The sequence below is a fragment of the Acipenser ruthenus genome, chromosome 15, assembly GCF_902713425.1.
Source record: "Acipenser ruthenus chromosome 15, fAciRut3.2 maternal haplotype, whole genome shotgun sequence".
Lineage (NCBI taxonomy): Eukaryota > Metazoa > Chordata > Actinopteri > Acipenseriformes > Acipenseridae > Acipenser > Acipenser ruthenus.
Window position 1 is genome coordinate 9,964,757 of NC_081203.1, and position 20,375 is coordinate 9,985,131.

Here is a 20,375-nt window from a genome sequence, read left to right on the forward strand (position 1 = left end):
AATGGCCAATTATTTTTTTAAGCTCTGCTCACCACTACCACCCCTGCGCTGACTCAGGAGGGCGAAGACGAACACACGCTGTCCTCCGAAGCGTGTGCCGTCAGCCGACCGCTTTTTTTCACACTGCAGACTCACCATGCAGCCACCCAAGAGCTAAAGCGTCGGAGGACAATGCAGCTCTCGGGCATTTTACAGGCAAGCCCGCAGGCGCCCGGCCAGACTACAGGGGTCGCTGGTGCGCGGTGAGCCGAGGACACCCTGGCCGACCTAACCCTCCTTCCCCCCGGGCGACGCTCAGCCAATTGTGCGCCGCCCCCTGGGAGCTCCCGTCCACGGTCGGCTGTGGAATAGCCTGGACTCGAACTCATGAAGTCCAGACTATAGAGCGCATCCTGCACTCCACGTGGAGTGCCTTTACTGGATGCGCCACTTGGGAGCCCCATTCAAATCAATTTCTAGCGGACAAACTGGCCGACATGATGACATTGTGGGCGGAGCTAAAATTATTTGCATCGAAAACTGAAATACGCTAGAAAAATAGTGCGACAGACTGTTTCTACTCTTTTCCCTGATTTTACTCTACAAATGAATGCTATTTTACTTATACAATGATGTATCACATCTAGCGAATAACCCCAGTTTGCTAAACAGCAGTCTACTGTCCATCACTTCCCACCAGTTTATTATTCACAAAAAAAGAATTATTCTGAAAGTATTCTCGGGTGAAAATCTAACCAGAATATTTGACCGGTGTACTTGAATACTATACTTTTTGTACAGCTTGATTTGTTTTACCCCATAAGAATCTTAATTAACTGATATTTTGGTTATAGCCTACTATAAGGGTAGCCTACTATTTTCTCATAAATTACAGGAGCATTTTCACCTTTTGTTGTAATTTATGAGAAATGTTAAACATTTAATAAGTCGTATATAGAGCAATTGTTTCAGTTTGTGTAAAATCAAGAGAGAACACTACAAAGGGGGTTTCAAACTGTTTTATGTAGGCTAATGTTTGATGTCACTATACTTCTAAATTGTGTGGATTGCAAAAGAAAAAGGGGGAAAGGCAGAATGCTATACATGGTAAATGTACTGAATTTTCTTTGTAATTACATTTATTACTGAATTTTATTTATATATTTACAATAAAATATTCATTAAAAGGCATCGCCATCAGGAGCAGTTTGCCCCTCATTTTTTATTTGACTTTCCTTTCCCACGACACGTTTCAAATTCAGTAGCGACGACTAGCCTGGGCTACGTGACGTGATTACGTAGGGGCCTCTCGCTAGCTGACCACCGCTGTTTCAAGATCAGTTACTTACCTCGCCGGCCCGCCCCATAACCTCTATGTACAAATAAGAGAGCAGGTCTGGAATCGGTGTGGCAGGATAGGATGCGCTGTTATGGGGGGGCGGGAGAAATAACGAGGCAAAGGCAACTTTAACTGATCGCTTTTATTAGAATGTTTACAGTGCAAACAGTGGAAAAAATAATAAACCATGAGAGGTACCGGATCCGGGCAAATTAGGTGCCGGAATGAAAAAAGTCAAATCTGAGAGGTGCCGGATCCTGTTCCGGCAGGATCCGGCTCAAATTAAGCACTGATTGTGTTAAAGCCATTCAAAAATAAAACAAACAATTTTATGGATTATGTGTTTCACAATCTGTTTAATTTCCTGGACCACGTCTTTTTTTTTTTTTTTACTAAATCAGTCAGATGACAATAAAAAGAATTAATTGTTATGACTGCAATAATTACACCCAATGTTTAACATTTAAATTACGATTAGGTTATATACAATTATTTTAACTGCTTCACGGAGTCATTGAATTGAAGAAAAAAAAAAATGTCCAGATTTGAGACAGACAATGTTGCCTGTGTCACGATTTAGTTTATATTACCCAGACATTTTTTTGTTTGTTTTTGTTTTTATTTTCAATTTCAAATGTAAGGCGACTTTTAATTTGATCATTTATTACACATACTATTTTTTAGTGATCTGATTGGCCAAATTAGTAAGTGTAATAATTAGAATTACAACACGTACTAAATTCAAATTGGTACGTGTACCAAATATTTGAACCATCTACTAAATAACGCGTTTTTGACCTGAATGGCCTTCCACATTGACGTCTTAAGTAGGGGACACACTCTATTTACATGCCTCTGACAATTGGTTACATACAATCTCTCGGTAACAATCGGTGACAGCAAATCACATCTAAAACCATTACAAACACAATACACATGCATATTAGTTACACCCTCCATAACAAACACAATACACATGCATATCAGTTACACCCTCCATAACAAACACAATACACATGCATATCATTTACACCCTCCATAACAAACACAATACACATGCATATCATTTACACCCTCCATAACAAACACAATACACATGCATATCAGTTACACCCTCCATAGCAAACACAATAAACATGCATATCAGTTACACCCTCCATTGCAAACACAATACACATGCATATTAGTTACACCCTCCATAACAAACACAATACACATGCATATCAGTTACACCCTCCATTGCAAACACAATACACATGCATATCAGTTACATCCTCCTTCGCCCTACGATACCATTTAAATACACAGATTTTCAGTGGTTTTCAAAAGTTAACATTAAATCAGTCAGTGTGTAAAAGTGTAAGACAGCCCGGTTGGCTAGATGTCTAATTCTGTCTGGTAGGAAGCAGGTTGACCCATCTTCACACATTCGTCTGATGCAATAAGAGAAAATAAACTGGAAGGACATTTGCTTAACATAGAAAATCATGCGAATGTGTTTCGCAATGATAATGCTCACAGATCTATTATTAGCCAGTGGGGAGAGAGGGTGTGTTCCTCTCTTACAACAGTGCAGTGAGCTTTGTTTGATTCCCCCACCATTATGAGGACATACAGACATTTTCAAATCAAGTTATTACAGCTAAAATCTTTCTTTGAAAGAAACCACATCAAAAAGTAGTGCTGAGAAGAGCATGGAATTTTCAAGTTCAAGAATTCCAATAATCAATCATTTGCAAAACTTAATCATTCATTACAGTTTGTAACACCTGACTGCAGAAGTAAGGTGTGAAGGTCTTGCTTTACCCCAGTGAATTAACTACAAAACAACAGTATAGTAATTGAAAAAAAATCTTGTATTTCTGGTAAATAGTACATCAAGTATCTCTGAAGTAAACACAGTGTCCAGAGACACATTTTAATACATAGGTGTAGAATCCCTGCTGTGTCCAGAGACACATTGTAATGTATAGCTGTTGAAACTGATCAAGTACTGGTTCTCAGCTCTGCTGCTTGCTCTCTCTGAGATGCAAAAAGTAATTGATTAATCATCTGTTGATTGCCAAGGCTTTTAATTTTGTGAGCCTCAATCAAACATTCATTGAGAGATTAATACTCCTGATGCCCAATTTAGAGCCTTACATCTATATTACAGAACTAGCATGTGCATGTTTTCACTTATATTTGATTGCTTTCCTACATATTTGTAGTTTTTTGCTTCTCACTAATCGTTGTCTCAATGCATATACTGTGTTATATTACTAAGTATATTGACATGCTTATGCATGTTCTCAGTTGTATTTTAAGTTTTATGTGAAGAGTCTAAACATTTCTCAAAGTTGTTAGCAATGTTTATTACCGATTATTCAAATAGAAAACTGATTGCACCTCAATCTCACTCAGTTTTAAAACTCTCTGTTTTTTCCTACATTTGAGTATTGATCATGATTAGATTGTTACTTTTTAAAATCAAAATTACAAAATAAGAAAACAAAAAATTGATGGACAATGTGCCGATTCACTCATTTCAAATGTAACTCACAAGTGAAACAAGTCAACATGCATCATAAAATCACCAGTTTGTCCAATTGTCTGTACTGATAAATGTGCTAACTGTAGGCTGTGCCATTATCTCTCACCTTTCATATAAAAAAAACAACAACAACATCATTTACCAGAAAGCAGCAAAGCCAGAACTTTGTTTTCACAAGTCGTCCAATCATGTTCATGTCTGGATTCCTTTTTTTACAGCTGAAATAAAAGAGAGATGTTTTTATAATTTATTTTTTTAGGAGAAAGGGCAAACTGAAAAGAATACAATAACATTCACTGGCTAGACAAATCTCTCTAGAAACTTTCAATTTTTGCCAAGCGTTCCAGTTCGGATTCAGTTTTAAGTACAGCTATGACCAAAAGTTTTGCAGCACCTAGAATTTTAGAATTGAGACATAATTAGCTTTAAAAAAAAAAAAATGAACATAATTTATATATTTTATTTATCATGTAATCAAAGAAACTACAAAATGATATAGTAAAAGTCTACTGGAAGCCATAATAGTAGTACAGTATTTCATGTTAGATTTTGAAATGTCATATTTTAACATTTTTGTCCGTATATGGAAAACTACAAAGTGGTATGTTATTCAATATGTTAACGTAACATTATTCATTCAGCAGGTTTCATTCAACTTTATCAAACAAAATGTGTTAATTCTATAGGGGGGTGCAAAACTAGTGGCCATAGCTGTATGTCAATGCCTAAGGTTTAACGCTTATAAATCGTAACCACAATGCACGTCCCCATATTAGCTTATTAAATAGCTAATATTAAAATAGGTTTTCATATCTTACATGAATAGATTCATATTCGTTAACCAAAGTGTATTTTTTCTTTTTTTTCTGAAAACATCCCGATTGAAAATTATACTCATTAGTTTAAAGAAAGCTTAACAGTTTTATTTATTACAGTGTGGCAGTGTCGATTAATGCTTAAAATAGAAAACACTCTTTGCCAACTATTCATACCTTACAAGTTACAAAAACAAAGTTTCACAAGTTGCATGGGGCAAAACGCCCATGTTAAAAACATTGATAATACATACGATTTCCAAAGGAATTAAATATATTTTTAAAACTACTGCCACCTGTGTGTATACAAGGCAGTAGTGATTGTAATAAACTGCATCTTTCCCCATCCTACCCTGTTATTTTCATCATGTACCATTTTTTTTAACTGCTGACTATTTTGAAAGCACATCATTAACAATACATTCAGTTGTATTACAGTTGCAGCCAAACTTATAGCCACTGGGTAACAAGAAGCTAGCTTGGCATTTAGTCTTTGATTACAAATATTTTTTTTGTCAATAATGATCTAAAAATATGTAGCCCTAAAGACAAGACATGAAAAAGAAGACCAGGGTATCAAGCATCCAGTAAACGGCACTGCTGGCAAAGCAACACTGATAACAGGACCAGTTTGTCTTTCCTTGCGATGTACAGTAGTTCTGAGTTATCTTAAAATAAGTTATAGGAACTCTGGAAGCCACGCTCACCAGTATTGCTTTTCTGGTCACCTGTCTGAACAGGTCCATGGTTATAATGCTCTCGAATGAGGCCATCTTTTGGGACTGGATCGCATTAAATTAAAATTCTAAACATGCACATCTAACCTCATCCATACTGTAATTTCTTTTTTTAAACTGTGTGGAGTTAGCGGTGAACATATATTCCAGTCACTTAATAAGCAAGCGGGTGGAACTATTTTGAAGGAACTGTATTCTACAGTGTACAGTTTCCCTGGCTGAGATGGGGATATCCAGCCAATGGGATCACTGCTATCCTGACCCCCCTCCCCCAAAAAATCTCACTGGCTCCTGGCAAAAGTAAAAAAATACATAAGTCATTAAAAAAAAAAAAATGAAATTGCATGACTCATCCTGATGTGGCGACTGGGGCAACATAAATAGCACACATTTGACTACAGTGAACTGCTTCTCTCCTTTATAAACAGCACACAGACTGTGCAGTGAACTGCTTCTCTCCTTTATCAATAGCACACAGACTGTGCAGTGAACTGCTTCTCTCCTTTATAAATAGCACACAGACTGTACAGTGAACTGCTTCTCTCCTTTCTTTATAAATAGCACACAGACTGTACAGTGAACTGCTTCTCTCCTTTCTTTATAAATAGCACACAGACTGTGCAGTGAACTGCGTCTCCTTTATGAACAGCACACAAACTGTACAGTGAACTGCTTCTCTCCTTTCTTTATAAATAGCACACAGACTGTGCAGTGAACTGCGTCTCCTTTATAAACAGCACACAGACTGTGCAGTGAACTGCTTCTCTCCTTTATAAACAGCACACAGACTGTACAGTGAACTGCTTCTCTCCTTTCTTTATAAATAGCACACAGACTGTGCAGTGAACTGCGTCTCCTTTATGAACAGCACACAAACTGTACAGTGAACTGCTTCTCTCCTTTATAAATAGCACTGTGACAGTCTGGCTCGCAGTGGTGATGTGGATGACGTCACGGACCAGGAAGTAACTCAAACCAAAACAGTGGATGGGCGGTTGAAGCTGAGTGCTGGTGCACTCAGCGTATTTAATAAACAAAACAAAAACAAAAGATTTAACAAAACACCAAACAAAGGGGCACGAGGGCCGAACGAATAAACAAACAAGTAAGTTTCGTGCTGGATACTCCAGCACGTTTTAGCAATTGTTTTCTTCCTCTCTCTCTCTCCCGTTCTCCACTCTCGAACACTCCACACCCCGAGTGCATAGTGCTGCTGGTTTATATACTCTGGCCGAGGGATTTAACTAGTTGGTAATTATCTTATTATCCCCCGGCCAGAGTCTGCACGTGTTTGGTAAGGATGCATGACTGTCAGCTAGTTAAATAATCAGTAGCTGATCAGCCATGCATCCTCACGAGGTTTTTAAATATAACAATAAAAGACGCGGCGCTTTTACCCACGCCGCAAACAAAAATACAAATAATAATAAATAGGGGCGGGACACTCCGCCACACATGCCCCCCCTTGTGCGCAGCACACATGGCCTTTTCGGCCACCTCCCCCCTTAGTCCCCAAAGTCCCGGTTAGCAGTCCCGGCGCAGGAACAGGGGCAGCAGCGGACCAAAGGTGGCGGCCACGGTGGGATGTCCTCCTCCCACCCAAACAGCCGTAGCGTTCCAATGGCCCGCGCTCTCCCGTTCTCCTGCAGCGAAATTGCTGCGGGGGAAGCTGGTCTCCTGACCTCCCCCCCCTTCTTCATGGCTGGCAGCTGCCCTTCATGGGGCTCCAGCCACAGTATTTCCTGCCGCGAAAGTGCGGCTGGGGGAGCTGGTCTCCTGACCTCCCCCCTCCTCTTCACGGCCAGCAGTTCCCCTCCGTGGGGCTCTGACCACATGATCTCCGGCCGCGAAAGTGCGGCTGGGGGAGCTGGTCTCCTGACCTTCCCCTTCCTCTTCATGGCCAGCAGTTCCCCTCCGTGGGGCTCTGACCACCCAAACTCCTGCCGCGAAAGTGCGGCTGGGGGAGCTGGTCTCCTGACCTCCCCCCTCCTCTTCACGGCCAGCAGTTCCCCTCCGTGGGGCTCTGACCACAGTGTAGTGACCCCAGGCGAAGCAGGATCCCTGGCGACCCCAGGCGACGGCAGCAGCAGCGGACCCTCGGAAGGCGACGGCAGCAGCAGCGGACCTTCGGAAGGCGACGGCAGCAGCAGCGGACCCTCGGAAGGCGACGGCAGCAGCAGCGGACCCTCGGAAGGCGACGGCAGCAGCAGCGGACCCTCGGAAGGCGACGGCAGCCGCAGCGGACCCTCGGAAGGCGACGGCAGCCGCAGCGGACCCTCGGAAGGCGACGGCAGCCGCAGCGGACCCTCGGGAGGCGAACTCGGGAGGGGAGCCCCTGGCCATGGAGGCGGCAGCGGGAGCTCCACTTCTCCCTCGTACCCTGTGTCCTGTAGAGAACAAAAGGCAGCCCCAGGCGATGCAGAACAGCCATCCCCAGGCAATGGCGATGGTGGGAGGGGAAAGCAGTCCTCCCACAGCGGCTGAGACGGAACCAGCAGGTATTTACCCTCTGCTGGTGGAGCTGGGAGTGGCAAGCAGTCCTCCCACGACGGTTGAGGCAGAACCAGCAGGCATTCACCCTCTGCTGGTGGAGGTGGGAGGGGCAAGCAGTCCTCCCACGACGGTGGAGGCGGAACCAGCAGGCATTCACCCTCTGCTGGTGGAGGTGGGAGGGGCAAGCAGTCCTCCCACGACGGTGGATGTGGAACCAGCAGGCATTCACCCTCTGCTGGTGGAGGTGGCGGAGGCAGAGGCAGCTCTTGCTGCTCTGCTCCTGGTGATGGTGGAGACAGAAGCAGCTCCTGCTGCTCTGCTCCTGGTGGTGGTGGAGACAGAGGCAGCTCCTGCTGCTCTGCTCCTGGTGGTGGTGGAGGCAGAGGCGATGGGGCGGATGCTGGCCACTCAGAGGGAGGCTGTGGCGGTGCTGGCTCCCTCTGCTGTGGCGGCTGGGCTGGTGTGTGCCGTGCTCCCTTCAGCAGCATAAATAGAGGCTGCTGGGGAACACCAGCATCCTGCCCTTCTCCCCCCCAGAAAAATTCAGGGGGTTGAGCCTGTAACTCCTCCCCTTCTGGCTCTTGGGACTGCAGCTTGGGTCCTAAGGCTGTGGAAGCGCAGACTTCCACCTCTTGGGCTATGGACGCACCGACTCCCCCCTCTTTGGGCTGTGGACGCGCCGACTCCTCCCTCTTGGGCGTAGGACGTTCGGGCTCCTCCCACTCGGGCGTAGGACGTTCGGGCTCCTCCCACTCGGGCGTAGGACGTTCGGGCTCCTCCCACTCGGGCGTAGGACGTTCGGGCTCCTCCCACTCGGGCGTAGGACGTTCGGGCTCCTCCCACTCGGGCGTAGGACGTTCGGGCTCCTCCCACTCGGGCGTAGGACGTTCGGGCTCCTCCCCAGGCTGTGGAGGCGAAACCAGCAGGCATTCTCCCTCTGCTGGTGGAGACGGTAGCGATGGCTCCTCTCCCTCTGATGCTGGAGACGGTAGCGATGGCTCCTCTCCCTCTGATGATGGAGACGGCAGCGATGGCTCCTCTCCCTCTGATGCTGGAGACGGCAGCGATGGCTCCTCTCCCTCTGGCGCTGGAGACGGCAGCGATGGCTCCTCTCCCTCTGGCGCTGGAGACGGCAGCGATGGCTCCTCTCCCTCTGGCGCTGGAGACGGCAGCGATGGCTCCTCTCCCTCTGGCGCTGGAGACGGCAGCGATGGCTCCTCTCCCTCTGGCGCTGGAGACGGCAGCGATGGCTCCTCTCCCTCTGGCGCTGGAGACGGCAGCGATGGCTCCTCTCCCTCTGGCGCTGGAGACGGCAGCGATGGCTCCTCTCCCTCTGCTGGTGGAGACGGTAGCGATGGCTCCTCTCCCTTTTGTGCTGGAGATGGCAGCAGCAGGGTCTCTCCCATATCCGCAGCCAGGTAGTTGAACACCATGGCTGCGATGTCTGGGAGGGAAGCTGGGTGGTGTTGCTGTTCCCAGGCCTCCCAGCGCTCCCCATCTCTTGCCCACAGGAGGTTGATCACTGCAGGGAGGGCTTCCTCATAATCCCTCCCCGGCTCCACCAGCCAGTCCCAGACTCCCTCAGAGGAGAGTGCATTCGTCCTCTTTGGAGGATGCAGGTCCTCCCTCACTGGACGCTCTGGCTCCTCTTTCTCCTGCCATGGAGGGGGTTGGTCGGGTGCTATGTGACCCTCCTCCCCAACAGCGAAGCACCACTCCTCACCTTTCAAGCAGGTGGGGCAGACGTCCAGCATGGTTGAGCTACAGTGGGACCTGCGACCGGCCCCACGCTGCTGTAGCTGCTGCTTCCTCCGTCCGCTTCTTCCCATATTTTTTTTTTTTTTCCCAAAAACACACAAAAACACTTTGAAAAAAAAAACGAACAAAAAAACGAGCTTTTCTTTCCTGGTCCGGCTATTGGAGGCGTTTGTTTTGTCCCACGCAGGACACCATATGTGACAGTCTGGCTCGCAGTGGTGATGTGGATGACGTCACGGACCAGGAAGTAACTCAAACCAAAACAGTGGATGGGCGGTTGAAGCTGAGTGCTGGTGCACTCAGCGTATTTAATAAACAAAACAAAAACAAAAGATTTAACAAAACACCAAACAAAGGGGCACGAGGGCCGAACGAATAAACAAACAAGTAAGTTTCGTGCTGGATACTCCAGCACGTTTTAGCAATTGTTTTCTTCCTCTCTCTCTCTCCCGTTCTCCACTCTCGAACACTCCACACCCCGAGTGCATAGTGCTGCTGGTTTATATACTCTGGCCGAGGGATTTAACTAGTTGGTAATTATCTTATTATCCCCCGGCCAGAGTCTGCACGTGTTTGGTAAGGATGCATGACTGTCAGCTAGTTAAATAATCAGTAGCTGATCAGCCATGCATCCTCACGAGGTTTTTAAATATAACAATAAAAGACGCGGCGCTTTTACCCACGCCGCAAACAAAAATACAAATAATAATAAATAGGGGCGGGACACTCCGCCACAAGCACACAGACTGTACAGTGAACTGCTTCTCTCCTTTCTTTATAAATAGCACACAGACTGTGCAGTGAACTGCGTCTCCTTTATGAACAGCACACAAACTGTACAGTGAACTGCTTCTCTCCTTTATAAATAGCACACAGACTGTACAGTGAACTGCTTCTCTCCTTTCTTTATAAATAGCACACATACTGTACAGTGAACTGCTTCTCACCTTTATAAATAGCACACAGACTGTACAGTGAACTGCTTCTCTCCTTTCTTTATAAATAGCACACAGACTGTACAGTGAACTGCTTCTCTTCTTTCTTTATAAACAGCACACCAACTGTACAGTGAACTGCTTCTCTCCTTTATAAATAGCATACAGACTGTACAGTGAACTGCTTCTCTCCTTTATCAATAGCACACAGACTGTACAGTGAACCGCTTCTCTCCTTTATAAACAGCACACAGACTGTACAGTGAACTGTTTCTCTCCTTTATAAATAGCACACAGTCTGTACAGTGAACTGCTTCTCTCCTTTATAAACAGCACACAGACTGTACAGTGAACTGCTTCTCGCCTTTATAAATAGCACACAGACTTTACAGTGAACCGCTTCTCTCCTTTATAAATAGCACACAGACTGTACAGTGAACTGCTTCTCTCCTTTAAAAATAGTGCACAGACTGTACAGTGAACTGCTTCTCAGAATGCCTTGTCTAGTCTTTATTTTCTGTTTCTGATACTCTCCAAAGTCATACTTTCAAAATCAACTAATACATTTAAAACACAACATAAATAAGAGAGACAACTGTAGGTCTTCATGTTTCACACACTTCGGATTATTGGTTATTTCGGACTACTGGCTTCGGTTTAATGAGAGATGTATTGGGGTTCATAAACAGGCTATTAAAAGTAATCTCCATTAAATCTTACTTGTCTTTTACGTGTTTGTAGTTATTTGTTTAAAAAAAAAAAAAGTTTTATAATCATAATGCTGTCTCAATTAATTTGATAATCATTCACGTTTTAGCCTTGTACTCATTCTATATTTTCATAAAGCCTTGTTGTTTGTTTACAATCCCTGAACAAGCTTTTTTTCCTCTTAAACATGCATGTTCCAATGCCATTTGGGGATGCAAAAACATTTCTAAATGTCATCTTTAAGCTCAAGGAGCAGAGAAACAATGAGGAGGGGCTCATCTTATTTTTATACGAAGGGCTGGCGATGAAGCAAACTCTCCTGTGATGACATTATATAAACCCTGATGTGTTGGTTGTTCCAACATGCTAATGAAACTAGTATTCTGAAACACATCACCTCCTTTTAGGAAAATATATGTGTCAGCATGATTCCACAGCGTAATTATCCAAAGCTATTTTAAAAACGGCTTGTAAAAATGGTTTAATATATTGAAATAGTTCATACAATAGTACAGTTAACCGAGTGCAGTATAATAGCACAATGTAAGCACACACAATTTATAAACTACTTAAACAGTTTCCACACAAAGTATGAGGGGGAAAAAAAACACAAATTAGATGAAAATGCTTCTGGTAAGTTAGCATGCCATTTTGTTGAAGGAATGAAGGGAATGACAATCTTACCTTAAAGGGTAGTTCTGCTGGTGTTTTCTGGTGCATTTTGGGCTCAAAGACACAATCCTGCTATCCCACTAGTCATGTTACAAGAAGTGGGGCTCTGCTGTGACATTTCCCAGCACTGGAGAAAAAAAAACAAAGTGCCTGTAAAAGATCCTGTCAGTAAAAGAGGAGGTGAAATCTGACTTTGTTCCAATCTGTTCCGGTCATTGTCATGCAAATTGGGCCATTTTTCAAACTAGCCTCCAGCACAAATGCTTTTCAATACAAAGTTCATGAGGGGCTGGACCCCTACAGCCAGGCAGGAGCTGGGATCTTTCAATCCTCTCATCTACAAAGTGTTCTGTTTTTCATGACACTTTTAGTATAGTGTAGAGGAAAGCATATTAGTTATAGTTAGACAGTTACCTATTACTTCAGACTTATTATCCAGGGCAAAAACTGCAAAATCTGTGAAATATTACCATGCTATAATGATGGATGAATAAAACACATTTTAACAAGGAGAAATCTGGCATGTTGAGCACTTTCCTTATAAGGTTCTTAAAAATGGGACATCGTAAAGAGAGAATTATTTGTTTATTCAGCAGACACCTTTATCCAAGGCGACTTACAGAGACTAGGGTGTGTGAACTATGCATCAGCTGCAGAGGCACTTACAATTATGTCTCACCCAAAAGACGGAGCACAAGGAGGTTAAGTGACTTGCCCAGGGTCACACAATGAGTCAGTGGCTGAGGTGGGATTTGAACCGGGGACCTCCTGGTTACAAGCCCTTTTCTTCTTTTCTTTAACCACTGGACCACACAATGACGGTGTTTACATGGACAAGTCATGACAGTTTTCCTCACAATGTTTTTTTGTACTTTTCATGAAATGCGTTGCTATGCTGTTCTGATTTAGGAAAAAAAGTCGGCCGTACCAATGCAGATTACTCAATTCATAGTAATTTAGGGGGGGGGGGGGGGGGGATTTTTAAATGTCTGTGTCTGCCTAGTAATTAGGAAAAGAACAACTCCGAATATCATGAGGAGAGCTTCATGTGTTGCCATGAAGATTAAAAAAAAATAACAAGAGAAAAGAATTAACTTCTTGTCGCTCACATTCCGAATTATCACGCATTACTTGTTTGTGTCTAGTTACCGCACGCATGCACCCACCCACACGCACACACATAAAAGTATATAAAATAAAACTTCTAAGTACAAGTTTTACTACTTAAAAAATAGATATGCGTAATATCTATAAATGTATGTGGAAGTGTGGGAACACAGGGGTTTATACTGCAGTACAATAAAAAACGGTATGATCCTTCGGCCTACATGAATATAAGATTGAGAACAGGGGGGGGATATGTAAAAATACATACGAGGTTCCTGAGCAGCTTCATGCACTGGCAGTTCTATAGGTGGAGTACCAGGCTGAGCATCCTAATGTTCCAGTACACACCTGCTGGTCCCTATACCCTGCCTCTGCTCCGAGAGCTGCAGTAGAAGTGCAGGGCGCAGAATCTGCTTAACACACACACACACACACATACATTATAATGAAATGTGGATGTCTTGTAATTATATCGGGTTGACTACAAAATTCTGCTCCTTACCTACAAGGCCTTAAATGGTGCTGCCCCCGTTTATTTGAGAGATCTATTGCAAGAGTACATTCCAGCGCGCAATTTAAGATCCATGGATGCTGGGTGTCTTATTCAACCTAGGACTAGGCTCCATAACATGGGAGACCAAGCTTTTTGTAGTGCTGCCCTGCGTCTGTGGAACATGCTGCCCAGATCTATTCGAGATTCTGATTTTTAAATCTTGCTTATTAAGATAGCTTTTGCTGATTTATTTTAACTTTTGATTTGTTTTTATTGAACTGATATTTTATATGTACCTTTGTATATTGTATGTTTGTATTGTCATTCTTGTACAGTGCTTTGGGTCTGAGAAAAGCGCTCTATAAAATTATATGTATTATTATTATTATTATTACAAACATTCAAACAAAAGTTTTTATCTAAAGCGATACGGTACATTTATGTTGTTTGTTAATGATATCCATTACTTATTGCACAATATGCCAATTGATGCTAACAATTCATTCCAGTTCTGTGCGGTGGGAGAAGGGGTGGAGCTCTGTTATTCCTGGGACATCTTAAAAGAATTATAGAAAGAAAATACGACGACTACTACTACTACTACTACTACTGAGAGGCCACACATTTCTTGAGCTCCTCAGTTTCCACATTAAAAACTTTAAAAAACAGTTATTTAAACTTTTTATTTTTCAATTCCTTTTATAATTTCATTTATCTGAAGTAGTAGTGCACCTTTTTAGTTAAAAACATTCTGGTTAAGTTGTTTTATTTTTAAATAAAACACTTTATTAGTTTTTCCTTTTCTCTCCCTGCACTTGCCTCCATAAGCAAGTGCAGGAGAGATTTTTCCTTCTTTGAATTTTCCTTCTTTTTAAAACACTCCTTTTATTAATTCATTAATTTTACTTTAAAGCTTTTATTTTTGTGTTTTTAAGAAAATTATTTTTATATAAATAACTGTTTTAGTTTTTGTGTTAAAAATCGTTTTGTTTTGAAAAAATCCCCCATCTCTGCTGTGTGCAGAGTGGGGGAAGGGCAGGCAGGGAGCACAGGCCGTGTGCTCCTTTGTTTGCCCTTTGATTTTTTGATGTTCTTTTAAGTTTAAAACAATTATTTAGTTTTGAACTTTGGTTTATTTTTTAATTTTCTTTTTACCCCTGCACTATTGTAGTGCAGGGGTGTGTCAACTTGTATTTATTTGTTTATTTAAAAATAATAAATAAATAAATACGTTTGTTTGTATTAAAAAAAAAAAAAAAAAAAAAAAAAAAAAAAAAAAAAAAAAAAAAAAAAAAAAAAAAAAATATATATATATTAATTTTGTTTTGATTTATTAAAAAAACACACAACTTTTCTGTTCTGTGCGCCCCTGCACTATTGGAGTGCAGGGGTGCGCAATTTGTACTTGTGTTTGTTTTGTTTTGAATTTTTGTTTGTTGTTTAGTAAATAAATAAATAAAAACTGCAAATAAAAAAAATTCGATAATGAGTGGGCAGACAGCACAGCCCACAAAACAATGGGCAAAGGTGGCTGCAGGGGAGGCTGCAGCGCCTTTCAAGAATATTACCAGGAGGCACGGGGTCAGGTGCCTCCTGAAGGACTCCCTCTCAATCGAGGGCTTTGTCAAGGCCATGGCCAAGGTGGTGGGGCCATCGGCCATCGTGGCGGCCTCCAAGATGTACGGCAAAGCCGTCTTCTTTCTAACATCGGAGGCCGCCGCGAACACAGCGATTGAGAGGGGTCTCGCGGTGGCGGGGATCTTCATCCCCGTCGAACCGCTCGCGGGCCTGGGCACAAGGGTCGTCCTTTCGAATGTGCCACCTTTTTTGAGGGACGACCTGCTCAGGCCCCACTTGCAAGCCCTGGGGGAGATTAAGACATCTATCCACCCCCTCCCCCTGGGCTGCAAAGACCAAGCCTTCCGCCACATCCTGTCCTTCCGCCGCCAGGTGACCATCCACCTGGCGGGGAGGGACACCGCGGAGGGCAGTTTTGTGGTCCCCTTCGAGGGGACCAATTACGTCATTTTCTATTCCTCGGAGGAGGTGCGGTGCTTTCACTGCAAGGAGCTGGGGCACCAGAAGAAGAGGTGCCCCAAGCTCCAGCAAAGCGCAAAGCCACCCGCGCAGGCACCGCGCCCCTCCGAGTCCACCTCGCCCCCGGGGCCCTCCAAGAGGCCCGCAGAGAAGGGGGGCAAAAAAGTACCCGCCCCCCTCCCAGTAACACCCGGGGGGGGAAAGGGAGAGAGGGCCCCCGAGGCGGCCGGACCCTCCGCGCCTCCCGAAAGCGCGCGGGGGGAGAAGGCCGCCGAGTGGACCTTGGTCGCCCGCCGTAAGAAGAAGGTGGCGGCCAGGTCCACCGGGGAGGCCAAGCGGGGGGAGACGAAGCCCGCCGCCGCACCATCTGGCGGTGGGTCAGGGGGAGTCCCAGACAAAGGTACTCCCTCGACGGCACCCCCCGCGAGGCAGGGCGGCAAAGCCGCCCGCAAAACCAAGCACCTCCTCCCCGGGTACGAGGAAGAGAGAAGCGCTGCCGGAGGTGGGCTCCCCGTCGCCGTGGCAGGGCAGGGGACAGCCTCCGGCAGCCTCAGGGGGAAAAGGAAGGCGCAGGCGCGTCTTCCCACGTGTGCACGCAAGTGCACACGTCTCGGCCTCTTGCTGAGGGTCCCCGGGGGGGCGATGGAGGGCCCCCAAAAAAGAAAGAGACCGCCTCGGCGTCCCCCCTCTACCGGCGACGAGGGCCCCGGCCCTCGTGCTGCCACGGAGGGGGAGAAGGAACCACCCCCCGAGGCGGTCCGGGGCTCCGCAAAAGCAGCGGAGCCCATGGAAGAGGCCCCCGCCGAGAGGCCAAAGGGGAGGGAGGAACCCGCGAGGGCAAAAGAAGCCCTTCGGGCAGATCCCCTCCCCGTCACACCACAGACCTCGGAAGCCGGCCCCGATTCTACCATCGAGGGGCCGGCCGCAGCGGAGGTCGCCGAGGGGGCGCAGGAGGGGCCCCCGAAAGAACAGCTGCCTCGGGAACCGCCTTCCTCCGACGGCGACGCGGGTCCTGAACCCTGTGTTGCCGAGGAGGGGGCGGCGGAACCAGCTCCCGAGGCAGGCGTGGGCTCCGCGGACAAAGCGGAGCCCATGCAGGCGACCCCCGCCGAGGGGCCGGAGGGGGAGGACCAACTACCCCTCCCGGAACAACAGCTGCCTCGGGCTCCCGAGGCAAGCGTGGGCTCCGCGGATAATGCGGAGCCCATGCAGGCGACCCCGGCCGAGGGGCCGGAGGGGGAGGAACGACTACCCCTCCCGGAACAACAGCTGCCTCGGGCTCCCGAGGCAAGCGTGGGCTCCGCGGATAATGCGGAGCCCATGCAGGCGACCCCGGCTGAGGGGTCGGAGGGGGGGGAAGAACCACCCCTCCCGGAACAAGATCTGCCTCAGGCTCCCCTCTCCTGCGGCGACGGGGGTTCCGGCCCTCGTGCCGCCGCGGAGGGGGAGGAGAAAACACCCCCTGAGGCAGAGGCGGGCTCTGAGGAGCCCGCGTTTACATTGGTCTCCGGAGTGCGGAAGGGAGGGGAAGAACCGGAGAGGGCAGAAGGTGGTGCCCTCGCGGTGGATCCCCTCCCCGAAGTGCAACGAGGCCAAGAAACCGGTCCCCGACCCAGCATCGAGGGACCGGTTCCAGTCACCGAGGGGGCGCGGGAGGAGCCCCTGAAAAACCAACCGGTGACTGATGCGGAGGAAGGGGAAGGACCCGAAAGGGTGTATCCCCTTTCTCTAGGGGAGGGAGGGGAAGGACCCGAGAGGGTGGATCCCCTTCCTTCGAGGGAAGAGGACGGGCCTGAGACCGTGCCTCGGACCTCAAAGGAGGGACCCAGAGCGGGGACGACGAGACCGTCCGGCTCGGCGGTGTACGTCGAGCGACCGTCTGCGCCCCCGAAATCGAGGGTGCAGACGGTCCCCGCCAGGGTCCCTCCGCCGATCTCTCCCGCCGCGTCCCCGGGGGGGGGGGCGCTGGGGGAGTCGGTCAAGATTAAAATCAGACGCAACGCGCTCACCCACCAACGTGAGTGCGTTGTGCTTCTCCACCGCGAGGGGGGCGGTGGAGGACCGGAGGAGCGGGAGGAGGACTCCGAGTCCGCGTGCAGCGTGGGCTCGGAGAGTCTGTCCGCCCCTTCTCCGGACATCCCTGCGGCGGAGCTCCTGGAGTTCCTGGAGGCCACCATCCACCGCAGGGACAAGGTCCAGCTGGCCCTGGACAAATGGGGGGATTTCCAGAGGATCCTCAACTCTGTGAGATCCTTCCTCAGGGCCAGCCACGCCAGCAAAACTTCGGGCACGTGCGTGCACATACGTGCCCGAAAGTTTCACGACCAGTTGGTGAACTTCGGGAGATCTCAGGATCTCCCGTGAGTGTCGCCAACTACTCCTGACAGAGGACCATGTATCGCATCGGGACCGTGAACGTCAACGGATGCAAGGACCATTTCCGCAGGGCCCAGGTAATCTCCTTCCTGAAAAAAGGGGGTTACTCTGTGTGCTTCCTGCAGGAAACCCACTCCACCCCGCAGGCCGAGGCCAACTGGCTGCTGGAGTGGGGGGGGAGAGTGTCCTTCAGCCACCTCACCGAGTCATCTTGTGGGGTGGCGACGCTCTTCTCCGGGTCCTTTGTTCCCACGGTGCTCGATGTGGTCAACGTCGTGCCGGGCCGTCTGTTGCACCACCGGATCCGGGACGGGGACGCTACCGTTCACCTGGTGAACGCGTACGCTCCGTCCTCGGGTCCGGCGAGGGTCCAGTTCTTCCGCCGGATGTCGAACCATCTGAACACCATCGGCGCCGACGAGCTCGTGGTTCTCGGGGGTGACTTCAACTGCACCCTCGAGGCCGCGGACCGGGTGGGGCGCGAGCCCTACCCGCTCTCGTCGGCCGCCCTGAGAGAGCTGATCGCTCGGCTCTCTCTGGTCGACATCTGGCGGTGGCAGCACCCGGACGCCTCGGCCTTCACCTTCACCAGGGTGAGGGAGGGGCGGGTGTCTCAGTCCCGGATCGACAGGTTCTACGTGTCGCGGAACCACGCTCATTGCGTTCGCGCCTCCGACATCAGGCCGGCGCCGTTCACGGACCACAACCTGGTGGCCGTGACGGTGGCCGTGGTGCCAGCTAGGCATTCTTCAGCCTACTGGCACTTCAACAACAGCCTGTTGGAGGACGAGCGCTTTGAGCGGTCTTTCCGGGACTTTTGGACGGTCTGGCACGGCAGGCGATCTCGCTTCCCCACCTGGCGTCAGTGGTGGGACGTGGGGAAAGCGCAGATCAAGGTCCTCTGTCAGGAGTACACGAGGGGCGCGAGCAGGCGGAGGGACTCGCGGATCGAGCGGCTGGAAAGGGAGCTGCTCGATCTGGAGAGCCGCCTGGCTCGCGGGGACCAACTCGAGCAGAGCGCGTACGAGGAGAAGAAGTGCACCCTGCGGGACCTGCAGCTCCAGCGGTCCCGGGGGGCGTTTGTGCGCTCGCGGGTCCAGTTCCTCCGGGAGATGGACCGCGGCACACACTTCTTCTACGCGTTGGAGAAAAAGAAGGGAGATCGTAAAAACATCACCTGCCTCCTGGCGGACGACGGCTCCCTTCTGACGGATCCGGAGAGAGTGAACGAGAGGGCCAGGGCCTTCTACTCGGCCCTCTTCTCTCCGGATCCCGTCGACTCCGACGCGTGCAGGGTTCTGTGGGATGGGCTTCCCACGGTCGGCGAGGGCGTCCGGGACGAGTTCGAGGGCCAGCTGACCCTGGCCGAGCTCTCCGACGCCCTCAGTCAGATGCCCTATAACAAATCGCCGGGCATCGACGGGCTGACCGTGGAGTTCTACAAGAAGTTTTGGGACTTGCTGGGGCCCGCCTTTGCGCGGGTCCTGGCGGAAGCCTACGAGACCGGGGAGATGCCCCTTTCGATGAGGCGGGCGGTGTTAACGCTCCTGCCCAAGAAGGGGGATCTCCGCTGCCTAAAGAACTGGCGCCCGGTCTCGCTGCTATGCACGGACTACAAAATCGTGGCCAAGGCCGCCTCCCTGAGGCTCAAGTCCGTGCTGGCAGACGTGATCCACCCCGACCAGTCCTACACGGTCCCGAACCGGACGATCTTTGATAACATCTTCCTGGTTCGGGACCTCCTGCACTACTGCAGGAGGACCGGTCGGTCGGTCGCCTTCCTGTCGCTGGATCAGGAGAAGGCGTTCGACCGGGTGGATCACGGGTATCTCTTCGGAACCCTGCGAGCATTCGGATTCGGGCCGCGTTTCGTCGGCCTGTTCCGGATGCTGTACGCCTCTGCCGAGTGCCTCGTGAAGGTCAACTGGTCCCTGACCGCGCCCCTCGCGTTTGGGAGAGGAGTGCGTCAGGGCTGCCCTCTGTCCGGACAACTGTACGCGCTGTGCATCGAGCCCTTCCTCTGCCTCCTTCGCAGGAGGCTCACGGGGTTGGCGCTCGGCGCGCCGGACACGAGGGTGGTCCTGTCGGCCTACGCCGACGACGTGCTCCTGGTGGCCTCCGACCCGGTTGACCTGGAGAGGATGCGGAGCTGCCAGAGCGTCTACTCTGCCGCTTCCTCTGCCAGGATCAACTGGGACAAGTGCTCCGGGTTACTGGTGGGTCCCTGGCGGGTGGACTCCCTCCCTGTCGCGCTCCAGCAGTTCAAGTGGAGCGCGGACAGTTTCAAATATCTGGGAGTCCACCTGAGCCCCGCGGAGACCTCGGTCGCAGCCAACTGGGTGGAGTTGGAGGACAAGGTGGCTGCTCGGCTGAGGTCGTGGTCGGGTCTGCTG

General features: G+C 48.8%; 1 protein-coding gene across 1 annotated transcript in view; it reads right to left on the minus strand.

The window, feature by feature from the left end:
- The window catches only part of LOC117422508 (adhesion G-protein coupled receptor D2), a 120,047-nt gene extending 107,956 nt beyond the window's left edge, over positions 1 to 12,091 (minus strand). The window contains exons 1-2 of the mRNA XM_058987378.1: positions 11,982 to 12,091; positions 3,994 to 4,069 (exon numbers count right to left, since the gene is read on the minus strand). Of these exons, the coding sequence (XP_058843361.1) occupies positions 3,994 to 4,047 (54 nt within the window). The 5' untranslated portion in view covers positions 4,048 to 4,069; positions 11,982 to 12,091. The remainder of the gene's footprint in view (positions 1 to 3,993; positions 4,070 to 11,981) is intronic.
- Positions 12,092 to 20,375: the final 8,284 nt, after the last annotated feature.